We start from the raw sequence: 23143 nt of genomic DNA, 5'->3' as shown, positions 1-23143 counted from the left end.
CAAAAAATGTGAAAATTACAGGGTATTTTTCGATATGCCACGCCCCTAAAGAGGCGTAAAAATTATTTTTAGGGAATCGATAGAGGAGGCTACCAGTAACTCAACTATCCAAATTTGAAGCTTCTAGCTATTATACTTTAGGAGATATAAACTTTTGCGGTTTGCCACGCCCCCTGTGGGCGGACATATATCCGACAAAACTTTTTGGTCTTGGGTGATCAGTCCGAGTATATATACAAAATTTGAAGTCTCTGCCATCAATAGTGTCCAAAATATAGGACAATTTAAAAAATCACTATATATTCAGGTCCGATTGGCCACGCCCCCAATGGGCGTAGACTTATAATTTATCTTCAGACTTTATAGAATCATACCATTAGCTGACGTGCAAAATTTCAGCATTCTAGGTTTACAACTTTAGGAGATACAGTTTTATCCGATTTGCCACGCCCCCAATGGGCGTAGATATATCCGCCATAGCTCGTGATCTTGGGTGGTCAACGCGGACCTACATACCAAACTTCAGCTTTCTAGCTCTTCAACAAACATGATTTCTGGTATATCGGAAAATGCATTTTCCGATTTGCCACGCCCTTAGTGGGCGGATCGGGAAAATTTTAACACTTTATAAATCGGAGATATACACGAGTATGTGTTCCAAATTTCAAGTCTCTAGCTTCAATGGCGCCGAAATAGATTGCGTTCATACAGACAGACGGACAGACGGACGGACGGACGGACGGACAGACGGACAGACGGACAGACGGACGGACAGCAAGACGGACATTGCACAAAACCAATATACTGATTCACTTTCGTGAATGAGTATAAAAAATGGCTTGGGAGTCGCTTATACTTTATCCTTGATATATATGATATACACTTATGAATACGTTAATTTCTTCTTCATGTTCATGTAATTGCAACTATACTATATCCTTCATATATATTTAATATCGTGTAATCGTGGATAATAAGGTAATCAATCCTCTTAAATCAAATTATAATTTATCCGCCTTTACTTATACTCATAGTAGTTTTCTTATATTGAGCATCAATTTTTTTAAAAAATTATATTTTAATTTATCTGAATGTATCTCGGCTTATCCTTATTTAATGTAACTCTCAGAAATATTTTCGGTTTGCCAGAATAGTATGATATTATTATTCACTCTAATAGAAAGCCTGCAATTATTTTTACTTATCCGGATAAACAATAACTGGATATGCTCTACAGATATATCAACAGCAGTTATTGTAATTGAAAGATTTGGACAAAATCAATTTCCGAACTTTTAAATCATCGAAAATTGGATAATTGAACAAATCTGAATATATATGTATATATAGTAAGTGCGCTTACCACATGCACGCTGCTCTGCAGCTGTCCGGCTAACATCTGTGTCTGTGTCTGCTGTTGGGTCTCCGGCAGTTTCTTCTCAGTCTTTTTGGCCGCCCGCTTGTTCTTGCTCTCGAGGAAGCGCTTCTGCAGTGCGCTAGTCTCCTGGTTCTGCTGCTCGCAGACGGTGCTGAAGGTCTGCTCGTAACGTGGCACGCAGTCCGTCTGTCTGCGTCGATAGCCTTCCATGCGTCTGCGCAGGCGTTCAACAATTGGCTGACGTTTCGCTGGCAGTCCATCCCCTTGTGCAATGTTGCTGTTGTTGATGATGATGTTGTTGCTGTTGCCGTTGCTGCCGTTGTTGTTGTTATTGTTGTTGCCATTGGGTCCGCCGACAGCTGCTGCAGACGCAACGCCGCCAGCTCCGTTGCCGCCAGGGACAAGGCCGCCGACAATGCCGCCTGCTGCTGCCAAGTTGGCATTGTAGGGCGAATGCTGCTGCTGCTGCTGTTGCTGCTGTCGCTGCTGCTGCTGCTGTTGTTGCACCTGCAACTGTTGCTGTTGCTGCGCCTGTGCATTGTGTTGCTGCTGTTGCAGTTGCAATTGCTGCTGCTGCTGCAGGTGTATGCCCAGACTCTGCTGCTGCAAGTGCTGCTGATGCAATTGGAGATTCAAGTGCTGCTGCTGCTGATGCTGCTGTTGCTGTTGCTGCTGCTGCTGCTGCTGGGCGACGGCGGCTGCTGCTGCTTGGCTGGCGCTCTGGAACACTGGCAGGCCGCCCGCATCCATAAATGCGTCCGTGTTGAGGCTTTGGCTACGGCTCGTTTCTTCGCGTCAATCGTCCTCCTCCGTCTGCGGCAAACGCTGACGACGGCGACGAAATCACGAAGTAACAAGACCACAAAACGGCACCAAACACGCTCCAAACGGCGTTTCTCTCAGTGTAGTTCGAATTGCTTTACAATCTGCAATTCACTTCTTGCTTGACTTTCCTGTTGTTGTAGTTCGCAATAGCTACTGCTATGGCTATTATCGTTGTTGTTGTTGATGATGATGTTGTTGTTGTTGCTGCTGCAATTTTGTTGGAAGCATATGAGACAAAACAGAAGAAATTCTACGTTGCTCGATGTGGCGGGACGTGAGGCACAAGGCAGCGATATAAAGATTGGGTAGACATGCTGATTTATCTGCAAAAAAAAAAAAAAGAGAAAGAAAGGCAGAGAAAAAGAAAATGATTAATAATGATACGATATCTATAAACCATATCCAGAACTTATCCGATAAAAGATTTTCGATATCTTTTGACTGTTTACTTATAGAAAGAAGCAATAGCACTACCCAATCTATGGGTATAAAAGATAATAAACTAGATGAAATTCTTCTCTTGGCATTCTTTTGGTTTGCTTTTGCGAGTTTGCACTGTATTAGTGTAAATCAAAAATGCGAAGCATGCCGTTATTTATCAACTGCTTGATAACATATCATCAATCTCGAAATACTAAAATAAAACGGAACAATTCGAAAGCCTATTAAGCGTTATGTAGACACACATATTATGGTCGTCATATGGTCCGAAGATCAAAATGTGCGAAATTTTAAATCCGGAGCCAAAAGATCTAAACTGACATTTTCGAAAAATCTAAATTTACAGAGCATTAACTTCTCTAAATTCTAAACACGCTCTAGCATTTAATTTTAGTTAGTTACTTAAGCGTAATCCATTTATATAACTTATAGCACTTCGACACACATCTCAACCAGATTTAACTTTTTTATTGCTTAACTCTAATTGGAAACTTTTTTTAGAGCTTAAACTTTTCACACGGAGCTTTTATTTTCTTTGGTTTTGTTTTGGCAACTTTTCTCATTTTGTTTCTGTTGGATTCCCCCCAACAGCGGGTCGCAAAATATATAACTGCTGATAAGACACGAATGGACTAGCATATGAGTCAAAAATCATATAAATATAAGGTGCTACGTGCTTCAAGCCAGCGTCGAGAAAACCATAACAACACAAATGTTAAACAAAATGCAAAAAAGAGCAACTAGACGACTATAATTCACTGGAACTGATGATAAGCAACAACAACAACGACAGCAAAATTAATCCGTAACGTAGCGTAAGTGCAGCAACAATAATTACGCACAACTGAGATTAAAGGCTTTAATCGCTAGCGAGTCGCGCGCGACTTTGCTCGCGTGTTTGCCCTGTAGCAAAAAAAAGCAACGAACGGACAGCGAACTGCGAGCTGCGAGCTGCGAACTGGCCTGCACGCGCGCTGCCAAATGAATGAATGACAAACTGACTGAGTGACTGACTGACAGACACTGCTGTGGTTGGCTCGCTGCACGCTGTGTGTGTGGGAGAGGGGGGCTCTGTATGGACACGACTGCAACGAACCCAACGAATATGTTGGAGTTGTGAGAGACTCTGATGTGAATCTGTATGTGTGTAGTCACAAATGAGCAAACCTTTTGCAACTTATGGCTAATGTGGCACGTGAAGCACGCCGGCCGAAAAGGCACAGGGCATACACGGGTGGGGGACAGGGCACCCAGTCAAATTAAGCTGTAAACAAAACAGGTTTGCAAGGCTAGAGGAACGCACGCCACAAGCGGCAAGAAATGGAAGTGGAAATGAAGAGAAGCAAAAACAAAAACAACAAAAATATACTTTGAAATACAAAACAACAAAAAACAGAATCTCGCGACGCGCTGCGACGCAACGACGACGCGTTCGATGATCGAACGAGCGACTCGCATACAAACGAACGGCGGTTTGGCCGAACTCTTGAACAGGCGCTCAGCAAACGGCGGCAGCGAACGCCGACTGACAACGACTCGCAGCAGCAGCCGCAACCAACGTCAAGTGCCGCTAGACAGAGAAAGAGAGGGCGAGAGAGCGAACAGCGAATACGTAACGAACGAGCAAGCGAGCGTACGGCGAGTGCGAATATAAACGAGACAAGGCGAAACGAGTTGGCGTGAGCATTTGTTTACATTTGACATTGTTTTTGTTGCATACCTTGCGCTCTCTGCTTTACTCTCTCTCTCTCTCACTCACACGAGCGAACCACCCACAGTTTGGACTACGGAGCGAAAGGCGAGCATAACTGAGCCAGAGCAAAGCACAAAGCGAAAAAGGTCAAATTTTTGAAGGCGAACGATTTGTTTGCAGTCTTATGTTGTGGCTGCTCGAGTTTAATTAGGAACTAAGCCACGCGCTGATTTATTTTTAACATAGTCTGTTAATAGCAAACATATGAATATGTTTACATAAACGAACCTGCAGACATGCATATTTACATACATATATGTACATACCTATGTTTACATATCAACAAATAATACACCTACATACTGTACATTATTAATCTATACTAAAAATAATATAGTAGCACTTAATGACGTAGTTAATTGGGTTCCAACTGATAGGCAGCTATTTATATATTGGCATGACGTCACATGACGTCAAGTGTTGCACAGTGCACTGATAAGCAAAAGTAACGTTGTAATACTTAGACAGCTTTTGCGTCAAAAGCGCCTAGGCATCGATAACCGTTTTATGAGCTCTTTGCATTTAATTAAAAATCAAATCCAGAATAAAGAAAAGCTCAACGCCCTTTACGTTCGCATTAAATTACACCGCGTCGAGTTAATCCCATTCCGAAATTTACATTGTTTTCGCATGGTGGGAGGGCAGGGTATCAAGAAATCGATAAGAGTCATAAAATTTCGTGCAGTAAAATTTCAGGCAGTAACTTGGGCTTTGCCTAGCGGAACGATTTTTACAGTAACTGTAAAAGCGGGCATGAAGATGAAATTTATTGCATATACACACACAAACGCATGCATACCCAAACAAAATAATGATCAACTGCAAATTAATTATCATTACTGCAACTTCATTATTTTCACCATAATCAAACAACAGAAAAGCAACAGACAAGACGAAGCGACGGAAACCGCAAGCAACAGCACAAGCAGTAACAGAGTCAATAAAAAACAGAGAGTGAGAAAGCATACCAAGAGAGAATACAGACGCACCAGAGGGGACAGAATATACATGTGTATATGAGAGCACATTGATTCATTACAAAACAAAAACAACGAAAATCAGATATATACATTACAAACTTTGTATTCATAATGGCAAACAACCACAATCCATACATTGCCCGCTTTTCTTCAAATATATTACGCTACAAACTTTTCAAGCAGCTCTCGATAAACGTCAGCGTCAATGTCTGAGACTCATGACAACGGCGGAGCAAGAGAGCACTCTCACAGCGTCTGCTGTAAGCGGAGCCACACTCTTAACAGTAAAGCAATGTTAAGTAACAGTCGCCGCCGGCACTGAAATTGCAAAATCGGCGCAAATCAAAAATCGCCGGCGACGACAAAAACGCGTTCAAGCAACGTCAACGACAATGTATGCACAGTGGACGAAACCAACAAAACAGCTGCTTACATTCTGAACGACATGCTAAATACCAATATCAATTAACATGCAATATGCGAACTATGTAAATACTGGAAAATTTTTAGAATTTCATAGCAGCTGCATGGACCTACGCAATGGCGCGTCGCTGCTGAGCATAAATTTCAAACAATCTTTCATTTTATCGCTTAAATCGTTTATTGTGTCCCACCGTGCATTTTGTCCACTGTGCAACGGCGACTTTTTCAGGCAAAACGACGGCGACTTACGTCGCGCGTCTATCGCAAAAACTAACAGGCGCCCAGCAAACGATAACAGCGTGATGCGATGTTCTCTGCAGCGTAGGCAAGAGAAAACTATGTACGAGTGAGCATCTGTGTGCGTGCCAGCCAGTATGTGCGTGTGTGTATGAGTTCGCTCGTTCGCTCGTCGCTGCTGAGTGAACTGTTTTTCTATCCTCGTCTGACAGCCTCGGCTGCTTATGTCTGCGACTGTGTGACTGTGTGCGTCGCTGTCTGTCTGAATTTGTTGTTGCCTTTGTTGTGTAAGTGGCAACAGCAACAACAGCGACAACAACACGAATTTCAATTGTTTTCATTGCTCTTCCCTTTAGCTGTGCTGCTCAGCAGCAGCATAGCGCATAACATTTTCTTGTATGTTTTTATGTTATGTTAACGCCTTGTAGCTGAGCGTATGTTAAGAGCTCCAACAAGAGACTGTTTAAATATTTGTTAACAGCGATTTGTATGCATAGGAGAAGTAGATGTTTGCAGACATTTTGCGTAGTAAAGCGTCAGTCAAATATTTTTCAAATAACATATACATATGTATGTTTTTGTGTATATTGTTTTCCCTTAGAGATTATCTATTGCCATAAAAGTCATCAGATTAATTTTGAATTTATAGCGATTTGTTTATGGCACTTTTGGGATTGGGGACATTGGGCGAATCGCGCGCGTTTATAAACGCACATAATTCGCGAAGACAAGTCGTATTTTACAACGATGGCAAACGCCTTCTCGGCTGCGCGGCCATGTGCTGCACTGGCTGTTGGCCCGTTAGAAAACGACGCCAAACAAAATGGTTCCGCCGCCGACGACGAAGCCGGCAAACGGGCAACGGGCAACGACAGCGACAACGACAATGGCGACGGCAACAGCGAAGGCTTCGGCGATGTCGTCGCTGACGACGACCGACAAAAAGTCAATTTTATCGGAATATAACAGGCAATAAGCAAGCGGCAAACGGCAATGGCAAATGGCAAATAGTGCAGGAAAAGCGTGTGGAAAAGCGCGTGTGGAGACAAGCAGCGACCGTACGCCCGCCTGGAAAGCCGACTGCCCGCCAGCATTTGTAGCTCTGTAGCAGCTTGTTGGATAGCTGAGCGCCTAATCCAAATTGCGAGAAAGATCCGCTTTTAGAGCTAGTTCAAGGCACACGCAGCTCCACAGCGGGCACAATTGCAGCGAACCAACTCACGAACACAAAAGCAAACATTGCCCCAAGCACAATGAGATTGAGAGAGTGACGGAGACACAGAGAGCGGGAGAGCACAGTTACAGGCGAGAGCAAAGCTCTGCGAATTGCATTGGCTGTAGTGGGTGGTGACTGCTGAATAGGCTGAGGAAGAAAGATATGGAGAGCGAAGGAGAGAGGGAGATGATGAGCTAGGTGTAGTTAGAATCTCACCGCAGCCTCTTCCACTCTTCCGCTATCTGGCACACAGCAATTAGCTTAATTGTCTCTGTTGATGTTACTATTGCTGTTGCTGTACTGCAGCGAGGGCGGTATGTTAATTTACATAGGTAAAGGCATTATGCGTACATAACATATATAAAGGCCGTTTATTTACATGCGTATTAATGTTAAAATTGATCACTGCTAAAACATAAAACTCTGAATTGAGTCTTAATAAAAATGCCTAGGAGTGAAATCAAATATTTATTTTTGTTTCTTCAGTTATTCTATAAACAGCCCTCGCTTGGAGTTTCATTTTCTAATCCCTGCACATGCGCCATGTGTCGCTTCTTGGGGTATATCGAGCCGCATATTCCACATGCTGCATGCCGCACGCCTTGACGAAACTTACCCCTTGTTTGGTGGCAGGCCAGGAGGAGTGTGGGTCTCCTTTACTGCCTGTACTCTGGCTTCTTCTTATCAGCACAAATAGTTTTTGTGCAATTGTGACAATTAAATTGTTAGCTAGGGGCAGTTCTTCGTGTGGTTGTTCCAATTGGATGGCAGAAACGTGGCCATAAGTGCGGCAGTGTTGCCTGCAAAGAAGAAGACGAAACACAATGATTAGGTGGAAATGTTAAGATAGATAATATCGGAACGAAGGCGATAATTTGGCAGCAATTGAAGCTGCAGTACAACTGCTATTAGCTACTTAAGATACGTGAGTGTGAGAGCTAATGAGTGGATGGAAATAATTATGAAACGAATGAAAGCGATACAAAACTTTTGATGAGTTTAAGTTATAAGAATAGGGAATAAAATATGGAACAACTAGGTACACCGATATGCAATTACAACAAGTAATTAGACATATCTTTTTATACCCTGAACCCATTGAAAATTGAAAATGGGAAATCAGGGTATAATCTTTTATTTTTTTTTTATTTTTATTTTTTTTATTTTATTTATTTTTTTTTTTATTTATATAGACCATATATAATAATGTACTTATCAAACTACACAAATATATTTAAATATATATTTTTTAAATATATATATTTTTTTATATAATAATTCGCCAAGTTCTTGAGAAGAAATTTGAATCTTGAATAAAATTTTGTTGTACATTTATATCTATTGTAATAAAATCATTTGATAAAAGAAATGCATTGTTTTGTATGTAGATATACGAATATCGTGTATCAAATACGTTTTACCCACTATGCTAACCTCATTCAATGAGAATTGCATAGAGAGGCGCATTTGTTTTGGTTCACACGCGCCGATTTGCAATCGCAAAAGGAAAAGCCGCACTAGTAAATAAATGCAAATTGCCAGCGACATGATGGCTCCAACTGTTGGCCAGCTGCAACAGTAGCAGCAACAGCAGCAGCAGCAACATCGGCAACAACAACAACAACAGGTTCATGCAGGAAAAGTGAGGCGACGTCTCTTGCAAAACAGATGTCGTCTGGAAGCTGCGGCGGCTGCTGCTGCTGCTGTTTCTGCCGTTGCTGCTGTTGCTGATGCTGGGGCTCTCACATGTGGCATGTGCAAACAGCTGCAACATGCAGCCGCAACATTTGTTGGGTTGCAACAACTTCTTTTGCTGCTGCAACATTGCAGAGGGCGCCACTGTTGTTGTTTCGTGCCACCAGCGATGCGGCGCACAGCAAATGCCGAAGGCCCCAAACCATCCGAGAGCCAAATGTCCGGGATACAACAGCCTGGAAAATTCGCAACTGGCCAACAAGAAACAGCAACAAAAGCAACAACAATGAAACCGGTTCAAACAACAGCAAAACTAGCGCAAAAAGTAGACAAAGAGTGGGGCACACCACCACCACTTGAGCCAGCACTTGGTGGGGCTCGTTGTCTTTTTTCTCCTCTTGTCTTCTTCTCCTTTTTGCTTAGTATTTTGCTTCGTTTTCATCTGCTCAGCAACAGCGGCCGCTTCTGCCATTTGCTGTGCTCCCGGCTTCGCTCAGGCGCCCAGCAAGCAGCGGAATGCGACTCGGGCTATCCCCTGCTCTGATTTGATTCAGTTAACAGATGAGCTTTAAATATTATAACATAATATACATTCCAAGGATTAACAGGGTTAGTTTTTATTTAGATTGCTTTCTGGACTTTAATTAAAATATTCCCCAACCTGCTTCAGTTGAAGTTAACGAGTTAACAGAAATGTAGCTAGCTCTTCTTGCAGGTAACCAGATTGACCTTTATATTCAAATCACGAATATTAAAATTTTATATCTACAGCTGTATCCATGACATATAATGCGACTGAGTTTTGATAATTCAGTGATAAACTCAATATTTGGAAAACAATTCGATATGAATATTAAGATTAACATTTTATTATGTTAATTATTATTCTTTTATTCCAATTATGTTGAATATGGCTTTTCATTACAAAATTATGAATTTACTGCTTTAGATTTAAATACTTGTTGATCTTTGATTGCTGCATCAGAATGTTTATTTACAAATTTTTTAATAAACTTTGTCCTTATTCAAGGCAACAAACCTTGTACCTTAGCGAAGGTGAAGATGAGCATATGCGAGCTTAGAAATGCAGAGAATACTAATATCTTTTTTCATACACATCATTACGGCAACTGAACGTACTTCTCTTTTGATTTCAGTCTTTTATTATTCATTGTCATTTACTTAACAGCTGCCCTAAGCCTCTTCTCTGCTATTTCTTTTATCCCTCATCTGTACCGCTCTCCCCCTCTCTCTTTCTCTCAGTTATTTGACTCCGTATTCGTACTTAGTATTGATATCCTAACAATATATAATAATTCTATTAATAAACCATTGATTTTTCATCTTACATTAAATTAACATTACATGTCGAAAATAAATTAATTGGCAATCCTCTCCAACGCTTATCTATAGGAAGGTCTTACGAGGGTTATCAGTACGCTGAGAAATCGCAATGAGATTATGCGCAATTCTAAAATTCACAACTTAAAGTGTTGTGTAACGATCAGCAGTGCAATGATGCAACTGATTTGATAATAATTCAGCGTGAAAGCCCTTAGGGAAGCGTATAGGAAATACTCTAGCAAATATAGATACAAAGAATAGGGTTGTCAAGTCAGCAGAGAACAGACTAGGAAATGAATGGTAAAGTCTAATAAAATAAATAAATATTTTTTATTATATTATAGTATAGAGCAACGTAATATATAGGACTATTAAATGACATAAATTGGATTAGTTTAATAAACAGTGTTGTATATGTTCAGCTATACAACCATGTAGCGAAGCACTTAAAGTAGTGCCGTATAATTCTTCAATAATAAATGAACAGAATTAAAATATAATTGAAGTGCGCTCTATATATATATCTATTTCAAGTAATTAAGGGAAACAGTCCAAAAATAGTTTCGCTTTGAAGCAATTGTCATACTTCAATCGACAGAAATAGAAAATTAATTAAAGTTAAGTCGAGTCCTTTTGAGCGCTTTGCTAGTTTTACAGGCAACATTCACTTATTATTATCCCTTTATTTTATTTTTTTTTCGGGGAAAAGTCACCCCTGTCTCGTATCTGTGTGTGTGTATCTGTAGCTATGGCTGTGCGCGCCTTTCGGGTAGATACAAAACACTGCACATCGAGTGGTTGGCCGTTAAAATGTTGTACAACATGCGTTAAACGGCGCAGCTGCGCCTATCCGGGCTGCAGGCAGAGCCCGGCCGGCGGGAGGAGGGGTGGGTATGCCAGAGGGTACGAAGCGATTGATGAGCCATACACTGGGCCTTAGCTTCAGCTTCAGCGTCAGCTTCGGCTTCGGCCCTTTGGGTGGCAGAAGAAGCCAAAAGAAGTTGCAGCCAAACAGCTCGAAACGTTCACAGTTTGCGCTTCGCTAACTGCACAGGCAGGGGTAGAGAGATGCTAAGAGTGGGAAGACAGCAGCAGCAGGCTTTGGATATCAAGGGGGACGGACTGCCAGACGCCTGACAATGCGTTTGTCATTTGACAAACCAGCAAATGACCAATTGAAGTGCCTGCGAAATGGCAAGCGATTGTCCAAAACTGACTTTAAGGACATTTCGAACACTGTGAATGGTTTAAACTGTCTAATAGGCAAACATCTGTGCAAATCTTTTAGAGACTCCATATATAACACATATAAAAAGTGTGAACTGAATATTCAATTGCAGTGTTGAGTTTTATTGTGAGACGAGCACTTTGGCTTTTAGCTACACAAAGACTGTAAATTTTAATCTAATTCAAGTTTATTGTGGAACCTTTTGAGAATTTTCGAGACTTGAAGGCACTTTTAAGGGGCGTTCTTATATTCAAAATGAAGTCTGTTGGCTCTTACGCAAACTGTGGCATGGAGTGATAAATAAGAATGGCAGTATCCGACTGGAGGATACCCTAAGCAGCGAGCCGAGCAGCCGCATTCAACATTTTAGCCTATCTATATTCACAGTTCGATCCTATAGACATTTTCAGATAAATAATATGGCACTAGATTGAGTTTCACGCAAATCAAAGGGTGACCAGTCTTAAGTAAAATGTTTGCTTTCATATAAATATAGCTATTTACGATATCTGATCAACTAATGGAAGCTTAATAATCGATAAAATATCGATTATATTAAAGCAGAAAGTATTATAGAGATAGGTAGACTTTACCCTTACATCGGCTGTTCCGTTTATTGAAGTCCCCTTTTCAAAAACCTAAAATTTACGACTGTTTTTTTTTTTCACAATTTAAAATTTATTTAGTTATTTATTTATTTACATGTATTTAACACATTTACATAGTTTCAAAGCTGTAAGTTCAGGCCGTTCAACTAATGGAAGCTTAATAATCGATAAAATATCGATTATATTAAAGCAGAAAGTATTATAGAGATAGGTAGACTTTACCCTTACATCGGCTGTTCCGTTTATTGAAGTCCCCTTTTCAAAAACCTAAAATTTACGACTGTTTTTTTTTTCACAATTTAAAATTTATTTTTTGCTATTTCATCATACCTAGCAATAAATATATATGTCTATAAACAGCAAATATGTTGGCCAATAAATAGCAAAGCTATAATTAACATATCCCAATAATCACAGAGTATCTGTCAGTCGCGCAATGACCTCTAACACATTTACATAGTTTCAAAGCTGTAAGTTCAGGCCGCCTACAAATATCTATTTGTAGCTGGGACTCGTTGCTCAACTGGTTTTGTTCAATTTTATTTATATAATTCATGTTGATATTATATGAAGACTCAAGTGAAAGTGCAAACGTAAAATTTTTAAGATTTCTTTGGTTTCTATTCTAGCTGGTTTTTAAGTTTTTCTAACTTGAAAGTTTAATGCTTGTGATTTAAGCAATTAAAAATAGCAGCAATAACAACAATATTAATAGTATTAAGTGTCATAAGCTGGTTAGTTGAGGCGAGGTTTGTTGTCAAGTTGTTCTCATGTTCACAGTTGTTAAAGTTGTTGTTGTACCCTATACCAATTAATAATGGGGTATAACAGTACAGGGAAACTTTGTAGTAGAATTTTAGAAATTTAACATTGAATAGACTTCATGTATAAAGTTATACAGCATAAGTAAATATTTCATCAATACCGAAAGATGATCTAATAAATGAAATATACTCAATGTCAGGGTGACTAAATACTATAGTTGATATGCTTGATATGTTATCCACAAATTTAAAAATGTAAAAGAAATAATATCTAATTATTTTTGAAAAATTAGCTTTTTGTTTAGTTTAAGACAGATTGCTAATAAAGTAAAGAAAAAAATTATATTAAATAATTTTTTACTTGAAAAAATCTTTCGATGACAACTCAAATTTTACTTAAAACGATATACAGAAAATATTATCTACTAGACTACTAAAACTAAATATTAATCAGAAAAAACTATTACAATATTGTTAATTCGTAAAAATAATTTAAGATCTATTATATATGGCTATCAATTATTTTAATCAACAAAACTAATTTTTTGTTATATAGACCTAGTTTTAGGTATTTATATAACATATAGTATTAACACTAATCAGATCTAAGAAAAAAAAACGTAAACCGAATAAAAGAAATGTAAATTAGATAATATTATATCATATTGGTTAGAGTGTATAGGGTATTTACAAATTCAGCACGTCATTTTATAGCGCTTGGCTTTCGAGGTTCCATCGACGTCACGTGTAGCTCATAAATATTTAACCGAACGGCGACGCCTGAGGCCACAACGCGGACAGAGTCTGTTGGGTTGGACGAAGGGGTATTTCTTTTTTATAGTTTTTCGCATTCTGTGTTAATTTAGCAAAAAGCATTGCGAAATGACTCGCAATTTTAGACTTCATTACATGCGCTTTGGGGTGGAACCAGAGAGCGAACCAGAACTGAAACTAGAACTGGAACTGGAACTGCAGATGTAAATGTAAATACAAATGGAAATGGAAATGGAACTGCGGCACTGTGGCTAGCCTGAGTTTATCAGACACTAAAAGTTTAAATTGTACACAGGATATAGCAGAAGCCGCTGAAAAGGCATCGCACAGTAGATATGAGAGAGAAAGAGAGGAGAGAGAGAAAGAGAGGAGAGAGAGAAAGAGAGTGAGAAAGGGACAGTTGAACACCTGCCCCTGTTCCGCAAAGGTAGGCATATTTACATACCCACACACACGCACACACACACACACATACCAACACTGACAGTCTGTCTAAGGACTGTCTGAAAGGTATCGCAGGTCTCGTCCTGAAACCGGATTTGCGCTCATATAATACATACAGGAAAATCTGTGCCTGGTGCTCAAAAATTTGACAACAATTATTTTGTGATTGACAAGAATAAAATTCTATTATTGAATGTTTCAAGTGAATGCTGGCTGCAGAGATATCATATGAACATTTTCTAGAAGTTTTTTAATTTTCTGAAGAATGTTCATATCTTTTAGCTAAAATTCTGGCAATTCGGACAAGATTTATACATACATGTGTATATCACACTGAAGTAAAATTAAAAGTTACGAATTTAGAGATTTCTCGAACATTTTTGACGATGTATCCAAAATATATTTAGAGTTCTTTAATTCATCTTTAACACATAGACGTTATATATGCTGATAAGGTTATTGTTTAATGAATATATTTATATTTATATTTATATTTATATTTATATTTATATTTATATTTATATTTATATTTATATTTATATTTATATTTATATTTATATTTATATTTATATTTATATTTATATTTATATTTATATTTATATTTATATTTATATTTATATTTATATTTATATTTATATTTATATTTATATTTATATTTATATTTATATATTTTAGATAAGCTTATTTTTTTTATTTTTTATATATATAATAATATAATAATAATATTTTTTTTTTTAAATAATAAACTTATCTCCTTTATTCACTATTATATATATTATTTCGTAAATAAAAATAAATCTAGTTTCAATATTATTCTCAACTACGTCGCGCTGCTGCTGGTATTTGGCTTGCAGCATGATTAGCTTCCTGATAATTTATATTGTTATCAATTAATTTTGTTTACCTTAAAAATTTAAGTAAATTTACTTATTTTTTTATACACAAATAAAATCAAATTGCTAGCATTGTAGCCCTGCTCTAATAATCTCTCGCATTATCTCCATATATATGTATGTACACATATCTACAAAGCAGGTATGCTAATAGTATGTAAAAAATTCTATAGATTAGAAACGAATTTGTTTATACTTTCTTTGATGTTTTAAGACTTGACTTGTAGTTCTTTCCTTGTAGATTGTTGGCAGCGCAATTATAAATATTATAATTATATAGCTGCTAATCAGCTCTAATTATATAAACACTTATCTTTATACGCTTGCATTTCTCTATCAAGTGTCTCGTGCCAAGCGATTCCACTTAATTTGGCTGCTGTTATTGCTGTTGATATAGTTGTTGCTGTTGTTGTTGTTGGTTTTATGGATCGAAAAGTTGATTAACATTAATTAATCCCTGCTACGCGTCGCGTTTATTTGTACAAATGACTAAACGAGACCCAATGACAGCTCCAGCCACAGAGCTGTCCAATTCGTCTAACCAGCTAGCCGGAAATACGCACACACAGATACAGATACAGATACACTCGCCTATGCATTTAAAGATATAGATACAGATACAAATACATACACAGCTATGGATACGCACACCCATGACAATGTTTGACCCAGTAATTTACGCATGTTTAGAGCCAGCGCAGTTAATAAAGCTAATTAATGGACTTGCAGCCCAGCAACAGCAACAGAAACGGCGGCGTCGACTGCAGTTGGAAACGTATCTGAGAGATACATATAGCTAGACTCTGCTTAAGATACTTGTTGTTTTGCCGCCTAGGTGAGCAGCGCCCAGGGCCAACCTGTTTCGTTGCTGTTTGTGTACACAACAAAGCAATTTCATGGAAAATATTTTTACTAGAGAAAGAAAATTAAACGCTGCCGCAAATGAAGCGAACGAACAACCAAATGACCGAACGTTCAAAAAAATGGAAGAAGAAGAAGCAGCAGCAACAACAACAACATCAGCAAGAAATGAAAAAGTTGAAGAAGCAGCGCAGCAGCAGAAGCCGCACAAAACGCACGTCAAACGACAACAGCAACGCATTCGGCACAGAGCGTGGGAGTTTGTTAACAGCTGTACAACAGCCAAAGCAGCGCTCTCTCGCTGCTACGCTCTTCCATACTCGTTCTCGCTCGCGTTCTCGCTCTCTCAATCGCTCTCTCGCTCTTTGACTGTTGCGCTGGCACGTAACAACATCCCTGCGGATGCGTCACACGTTGTCAGCGTCGGCGGCGACGGCAACGGCTGCTGTTGCTGCTGCTGCCTTTTTGTCACAGGTCGTTGCACTGCCGACACACACACACACACATATATCGCACTCGCATACACACATGAAGCAGCGCAGTGCAGCTCGTGTGTGCAGTGACACATACAGGCCATGGCGCGACGTCGACGTCGACTGCACACATGGACAACGGACAATGGGCAATGGACGATGGACGATAGACGCTCAACGGCCATCAAGAACATTGTTGCTGTTGTCTTTCGTTTCACCTCCTCGCACACACACACCCATGCACTTGTGCATGCTTGTGTGTGGCTGCCGGCTGACCGGCTTCGCCTTCGGCTTTCCTATGCAGATATACATATATATAGTTTAGTTTTGCTCTCTGTTAGGCCTGCTCTCTCGCTTGCGCTCGCCCAAGGAAGTAAGCGTAACATGTTTCTGTTATGCTAAAGGCTGAAGAGTAATTCTCATTAGCAAATACTTGTGTTATGTCTATGCAACAACACTTACAGTTATAGCCATAAAAGTCATTGTCTTACAGCACGAATTACTGGGCAGCCAGAACTCTTGTGGAGCTCGATAATGTGGCATGTTATATAGAATTCATATACAATAGCCAAGGCGGCGAAGCCAGCAATGAAAACAAATAAAGCTTTATTTGTTGGGCTCGCTGCTGTGATTGCTTTTAACAGAGGTTCTTCAAGATTTTTAAAGTAAGCTATAATATGTATATATTTATATATATTTAGATAAGGAAGATTTGGTATGTATGGTAGAGATAATATTAGATTGAAGTGAAAACTGAGCTAATTTATTAAATGTGTACTTTTTATAATAAATATTTATATCGTGGATATATCGAATAATGTATATATACTATTAATGTGGAACTGAAGGTAGTAGAATATCAAAAACATATTTCAACATTTCTTTACATAAAAAAAAAATGCTAGATTAGGCAATATTAAATATCATATCTTGTTAAAAAAAAAATCATTTGCTTTTCGAATTAAAGCTTCACTTGCGAACATAAACGTTTAGGGATGTGAGTTAGGTGAAACGACTCATTCCATGAATTATTGTATATTCGCCTCAAGTAGGGACAGACATCCTTGAGCTCTGCCGGGCCACTCGATTTGCTCTTGCATTTAATAAATACATAAAAATGCCCAATTAAAACAAACGATGAGTGCAATCATATTTTTTTCCTTTTTCGGAGGTCTATGGAGCTGGTATTTTTGGAGCGCGCCAAACCGAATTCAAGTGGTACAACAAAAACAATAACAACACCAACGGGAGGAACAGCTGAAGAAGAACACGAAAATATGCTCAAGTGGCTCGGCGAGCATCAAAATTTGTCTGTATCTGTATCTGTATTTGTACCTGTGCGCCGCTACGGCACAAAAGAAAAGCGTTTGAATGAACTTTTCGCATACCCTAGCACCCCTTTGCGTTTGTCAAAGGGGTATGCTCATTCGGTTCTTATAAAATCCAATGGCCTTCTGGAATCTTCTTTCTTTCTCTCCAGTCTCTAAAATTTCTTCTTAAGCTCTCGCACTGCCTTGACTTAACTATGTATATAATCGGTCGCTTTCGCTACTTCGCAGTTCGCTTCTTTCTGTATCTACACAATGTTCAGTGCCGTGTTGCTTGCTTACATAATATTTCAACTGGTTGCTTTCTGGGCTGACCTAGGTCGAGCTTTTTTCTACTATTAAGCTCCTACCTCTAATGGTTATTAATTTATCTTACTATTCTCAATATCCACATAAACTCGACCCATGATCGCTCTCTCTATTCTTTTTTCTCGCTCTCTCTCTCTCTCTCTCTCTCATATGGCTATCTCTTTCTCTCTCATATGACTATCTCTTTCTCTGTATTCTTTTTAACGCCTGTCTGATCCACATTCACTCTCTCTCTCTCTCTATCCCCTCTTCCTCTCTCTATCTCTTCTCTATATTCCATCTCTACCTGACTATATTTATGTCTGTCCCAATTGAATGTTTAAATGTCTCTCTTTCGGATCATATATTCGTATGTCTATATAGCATATAGTATAGATCTGCCAAAGAGATAAATACATCTATGCATATTTTCTTTACCTCTGCTTATGCTTGTTTGCCTATCTCGCTTTCAATGATATTATTCTATTTCGAATTTTCTCGCTTTCTATTTAATTGACAGGGTATTTTTATAGACCAAAGCTTTTTTAAGCATTCTTCTACTTGTTTTGTTTTGTATTTTTCGTTGTACGTGGCACAAGTGCGGTCGCATGCTTAAGCGCACATATACTGACACACACACACACATAGACACACTCGCACAACAGTCAGAAACGTGTTGAGTGGCCCCACCAAACAAGTCGCTTTGTCTCCGTCTACCTTCGCAGCCGTCTCGCTTGCTCGTTCTCACTCTCTCGCTCCTTCTCTATCTTTCTCGAATCTCCGTTGGGCTTTGGCAACTCTGTGGACTAAAAAAACTCCGCTTGGGTCAGCGCACGTTCAATGCTGAGGGCCATTACAACGCCCCCTCTAAGCCCCTCCTTCATGGTCACTTTGTTTTCCATGCAATTTGATTTACAAATGCCCAGTAACAACAACAACAACAACAACAGTGAGGAAGACGACGACTATGCAAAATGCCGCATCATACAGAAAAATGAAAAAGAACAAGAGCCACAAGCGTTATGAAAAGGATATCATCCTAAAAATAATATTTACACAGAAAAGCTATCTTCAATTTGGTAAAGCTGAAATACCCTACAAAACACACTTATCAGAATACAGAGATAATTATATTCCTGATCTTTTATGAAGATGTGACTGGACACAAAGGTTTTAAATTGGAGCTCGATACCTATATAAATAAAAACACCTAATCTATCAGAAATCAAACTAATGAACAATACAGTTCAGAAATATATGTACACAACAATTGGCTGACTTTATCTTAGGGTTTCGAAAACCCTTTGATAAGGCCTCAGTTATTTCAGATTGAATTATTGACTACTTTAATTACAGTTAAATAAGATATAATACAGTAAGTTGCAATACCCGAATGAAACATACTGTTTAAGTGATTGAATGATACGATCGATACTAATGATCGATACGAATTATTAGATACGGTAAATTCAAATTATGAACGGAATAGAAAAATATTGAAATGACTTTCAAAGATTTAATGTAAATATATCATCATAAATTAAAATAAAATCCATTAAGAATCCATAAAATCAACATATATCTATTCTATGACTAGAAAAATCAGCCCGACACTTCTTTAAATATATTATCTATGGGCATTCAATCAGTCAACCTTCGAATCAACACCTTGGTGTTCATATATTCCTCAATCTTTTAATGGTTATATATGTATATACAGCTGTCCTATAAAAGATCGAAGATTCACATTCAACATTATCATAAAAGCCTTCACGCTGACAACTTAATACGTGAATTAAGCAATGATTGAATGATTGACTGATTTATTTCATCATCATTAAGCAACTCAGCTTACAGAGTAGAAGAAGCATGAAAACGCATCCTTCGTAGCCTTACAATACTTATAATGCCCTGCACAAGGCCATACAGATCTATAAAGCTGATTGAATAATTGAATGCCTAAATGATAATGCCTTAGCCATCTCGTCTCTTGGAGCTAAAAATTGAATTTAAAGTTTTAGAGCAACACGAGGAAAATGATTAATGGGCCGCCAACGTGCGTACAATGATTGATTAATTAACGTTGACAACCAGAAAGGAGTAAAAAGCACCGACACACACACACGCACACAAATACAGGGTAGTTGTTGTTGTGCTTATTTGTTGTCCAGTTTGGGGCGACTTTTATAAATTGACTTCATATTCGATACGGTCTGTTTTTCCACATCTTTGAACTGCTGCTGCTGCTGCAGTAGTTGTTGTTTGTTGTTTTCCCTGCAATCATTTTCCAATGAAATGTGTCATGATGTCTGCATGTCTCTGTGAGTGTGTGAGTGCGTGTGTGTTTTGTGTGTGGCCTTGATTGATTTCGACAGAGAGCTGGAGGTAAAAATTAATTCTCTGTTTTTTTGCGCTCGAATCGAATCTGTGTGACATGTGAATGTGCATAGAAGGTGTGTGTGCAATTCATTTCATTTGACATTTGACAGCTATCGAATATCTATCGGACATATTTATCGAATAGACAATAAATAACAAACAAACTATATGCAGCTAATTGTTATATATTGAGCTCGAGAGTGAATCAAATCAAAGCAAACGGAGTGAGAGAGAGAGAGAGAGAGAGAGAGAGAGTGAGAGAAAAAGAGGATTATAATAGGATGGATGGTTAGGAAAAGCGAAAGAGAGAGAGAGTGAGCGAGAAACAAACGGAAAAAGAATAGATACTAGAGAGAGAGCAAACGCGTACTCTTTACATTATATGAAACGATTAAGCAGAAATCGGGAGAAAATATTAATAGTAAAGGCAAATACAATAGAGCTGCTGAGAATATAGACAATATATGAATCTAGTACACATTTTCCCATCATTCGCTCACTTCGTTTAGTTCTTGTCCCAGATTCGTTCATTTGCAACTAGGCCAATCCAAAAGATTGCTAGTCGAGTCGCCGCGATCAACGACCTGGTACTCCCCCGCTCTGAATTCCAGAGCGCGGCCAAAGCACACAATGGGCGGACATTCATCTTTACGTAATTCCCAAACAACAAAAAATCAGCAACAATCGAAAAATGCCTGAAACAAAGCTGAAAAGTGAAAGTCTAAGAGCGAAATACGAGAGAGTCCCCACAGAAATACGAGAGAAAAAAATCAAATATAATTACTATGCATCAGAAAAGCGAACAAGGCAAACCGTCGCGTCTCCGTCATGCCATTAAATTAATGAATGAATAAAATAACTCTTGAGCTCTCCTCGCAGCACCCCCTCCACATTAAAAAAAGTATCTGAATTGAGCAACAATTGTTGCTAGATGTCTAAACCAGAACCAGTTTCTTAGTTCGAATTTCGGATTTTGAATTTGAATATCGAATTGCCGAGCCAATTCGAAATCAATAAAAATTGTTGCAGGAAATTCATTTGTCTCAATAAAAATAAAACAAAAATACAATAAATTTTATATAAGAAATTTAAATAAAGTTTTAACTAAATTCAGGCAAAAAAGGAAATACATGAAAAATTAAAGACTGAAAATACGAAGAGAGTCGAATTTTATATGCACTTTCCTTCATCGATTTATAAAATATTTTCAAGATTTAACTATAATAAAATAACTGAATAATCATACAAATGTAACAAAAATAACAAAATAATAATAATTCCAAAAGTCTTAAATTTATTTCAAAATAATAGACTGCAATATGTATGGATAATAGCTCAAGTGTATAAAATTATCTAAATTGTACTATATTATATCTATAGCATATCCTATAAATTTAGAGAATATATGCTTAAAAGTTAAAAACAATTGTAGGAATTGAATCACTTATATTTGCTTATTGACGCACTGATTTTGCCAAATATTTATCTATACATGAGTTATTATCTCAGTATTATTCATAGCATAGTTATCTAAGTAGGTCTTTTAGACAACTCAACAAAAAATAGATCCGGGTTCGAACCACAAGCCAATGTATGAATGGCGTGTCAAGCGGACTTGCGGTTTCTCTAGCTAATATAATAGCGATACCCTAGATATAACATATAATAATACAAATTTGAAAGCTAATGGTAGAGCTTGTTGGACTAAGAGATAAGCTATATATACCAACTATTAATTACTTTTGTAAAGTGCAAGCGCAGCTAGTAAACTGACATCCCATTTACAGCTTCAGCTTTTCCAATCTATCATTAGCAAACTCAAAGCATCAAACATCATTACCAGCCTTAAATGGTTTCTTAGTCTAGGGTATATTTAGTCTCAAGATTTGAGCATTTGAACTAGAAAAGTTCCCACGCTAAAGCAAAATATCAGCCCAAGCGTTTCACTTGTTGTTGCTGCTGCTGGTGCCAATGATTGTGATATATATAAATATATTTGATAAATACACTGCGCAAAAAACCAATTTAAATATGAATAAGCGAAAATTGGTAGCGAAAACTGAGACAGCTATTAATGCATTAAAATTGCTTAAGACAACAAATTTCGACCTTGAGAAAAAAAAACAACACTCTTGATTTTCAAGTTAATTAGCAATTTTTTTGAGTGTACCTACTCGTTTATAGTATCATATCAAAATATTCACTATATTGCTTATAGAGCAGCTCGACGTAGGGTCTTTGCCTGCAACGGGCCATTGCATAGTTAACGGGCCATGCGAAAATTATATATATTATATGTTTATATCTATACATATATGTATATATAGATGATATATGTATATATATCTACTTAAACAGCTAGTTGCAAAAGTATTTGACAGATACGCGTGCCTTCCTCATCCATCTGTCTGCCTTCCGTAGTGTGTGTTTAAATCGTTTCTAAAATCTTCTTAGATATATAAGGCGCACACAGCACACGCGACAGCAAGCGAGTTTCTTTATGCTGTATGCTCTATCTATACCTCGAATTGTAGGTAGTACATACAGATACATGTGTATATACGATATATATATCTTTGTATACATGTGTGTGTGCGTGTGTGTGTGTGCGCCCAACTGATTTATATTAACCGAAAAAATGTACAGAGCAAATGCTGCTGCTCTGCTGCTGCTGGCGTCGGCGCAACGCACGTTTGATGTTGTAGATACTTTTGTTGTTGCTGTTATTGTTGCTGCTGCTGCTGCTGCGGCTGTTACTGTTGTTGCTGGCCAGCCAAGTGCGAGTGTATCTCGGGCCTCACAAACAACAAC

At 38.2% G+C, this 23143-nt stretch overlaps 1 protein-coding gene across 2 annotated transcripts in view; it reads right to left on the bottom strand.

Moving 5' to 3' along the window:
* Nucleotides 1–23143, bottom strand: part of LOC6580858 (neurogenic protein mastermind) — a 92795-nt gene that overhangs the window by 62086 nt on the left and 7566 nt on the right. The window contains exons 3-4 of one of the 2 annotated variants that reach the window (XM_002006621.4): nucleotides 7870–8053; nucleotides 1364–2526 (exon numbers count right to left, since the gene is read on the bottom strand). In XM_002006621.4, coding sequence (XP_002006657.2) covers nucleotides 1364–2128 — 765 coding nt within the window. In that variant the 5' untranslated portion in view covers nucleotides 2129–2526; nucleotides 7870–8053. Of the gene's footprint in view, nucleotides 1–1363; nucleotides 2527–3486; nucleotides 3580–7869; nucleotides 8054–23143 lie in introns of those variants that run through there. The other variant, XM_044011310.1, reaches the window with a different exon arrangement.

This window comes from Drosophila mojavensis, unplaced genomic scaffold, assembly GCF_018153725.1.
Source record: "Drosophila mojavensis isolate 15081-1352.22 unplaced genomic scaffold, ASM1815372v1 contig_81, whole genome shotgun sequence".
In the NCBI taxonomy this organism is placed as follows: Eukaryota; Metazoa; Arthropoda; class Insecta; order Diptera; family Drosophilidae; genus Drosophila; species Drosophila mojavensis.
The sequence above is the reverse complement of the archived record's forward strand: the minus strand, read 5'-3'. Positions and strand labels throughout refer to the sequence as shown.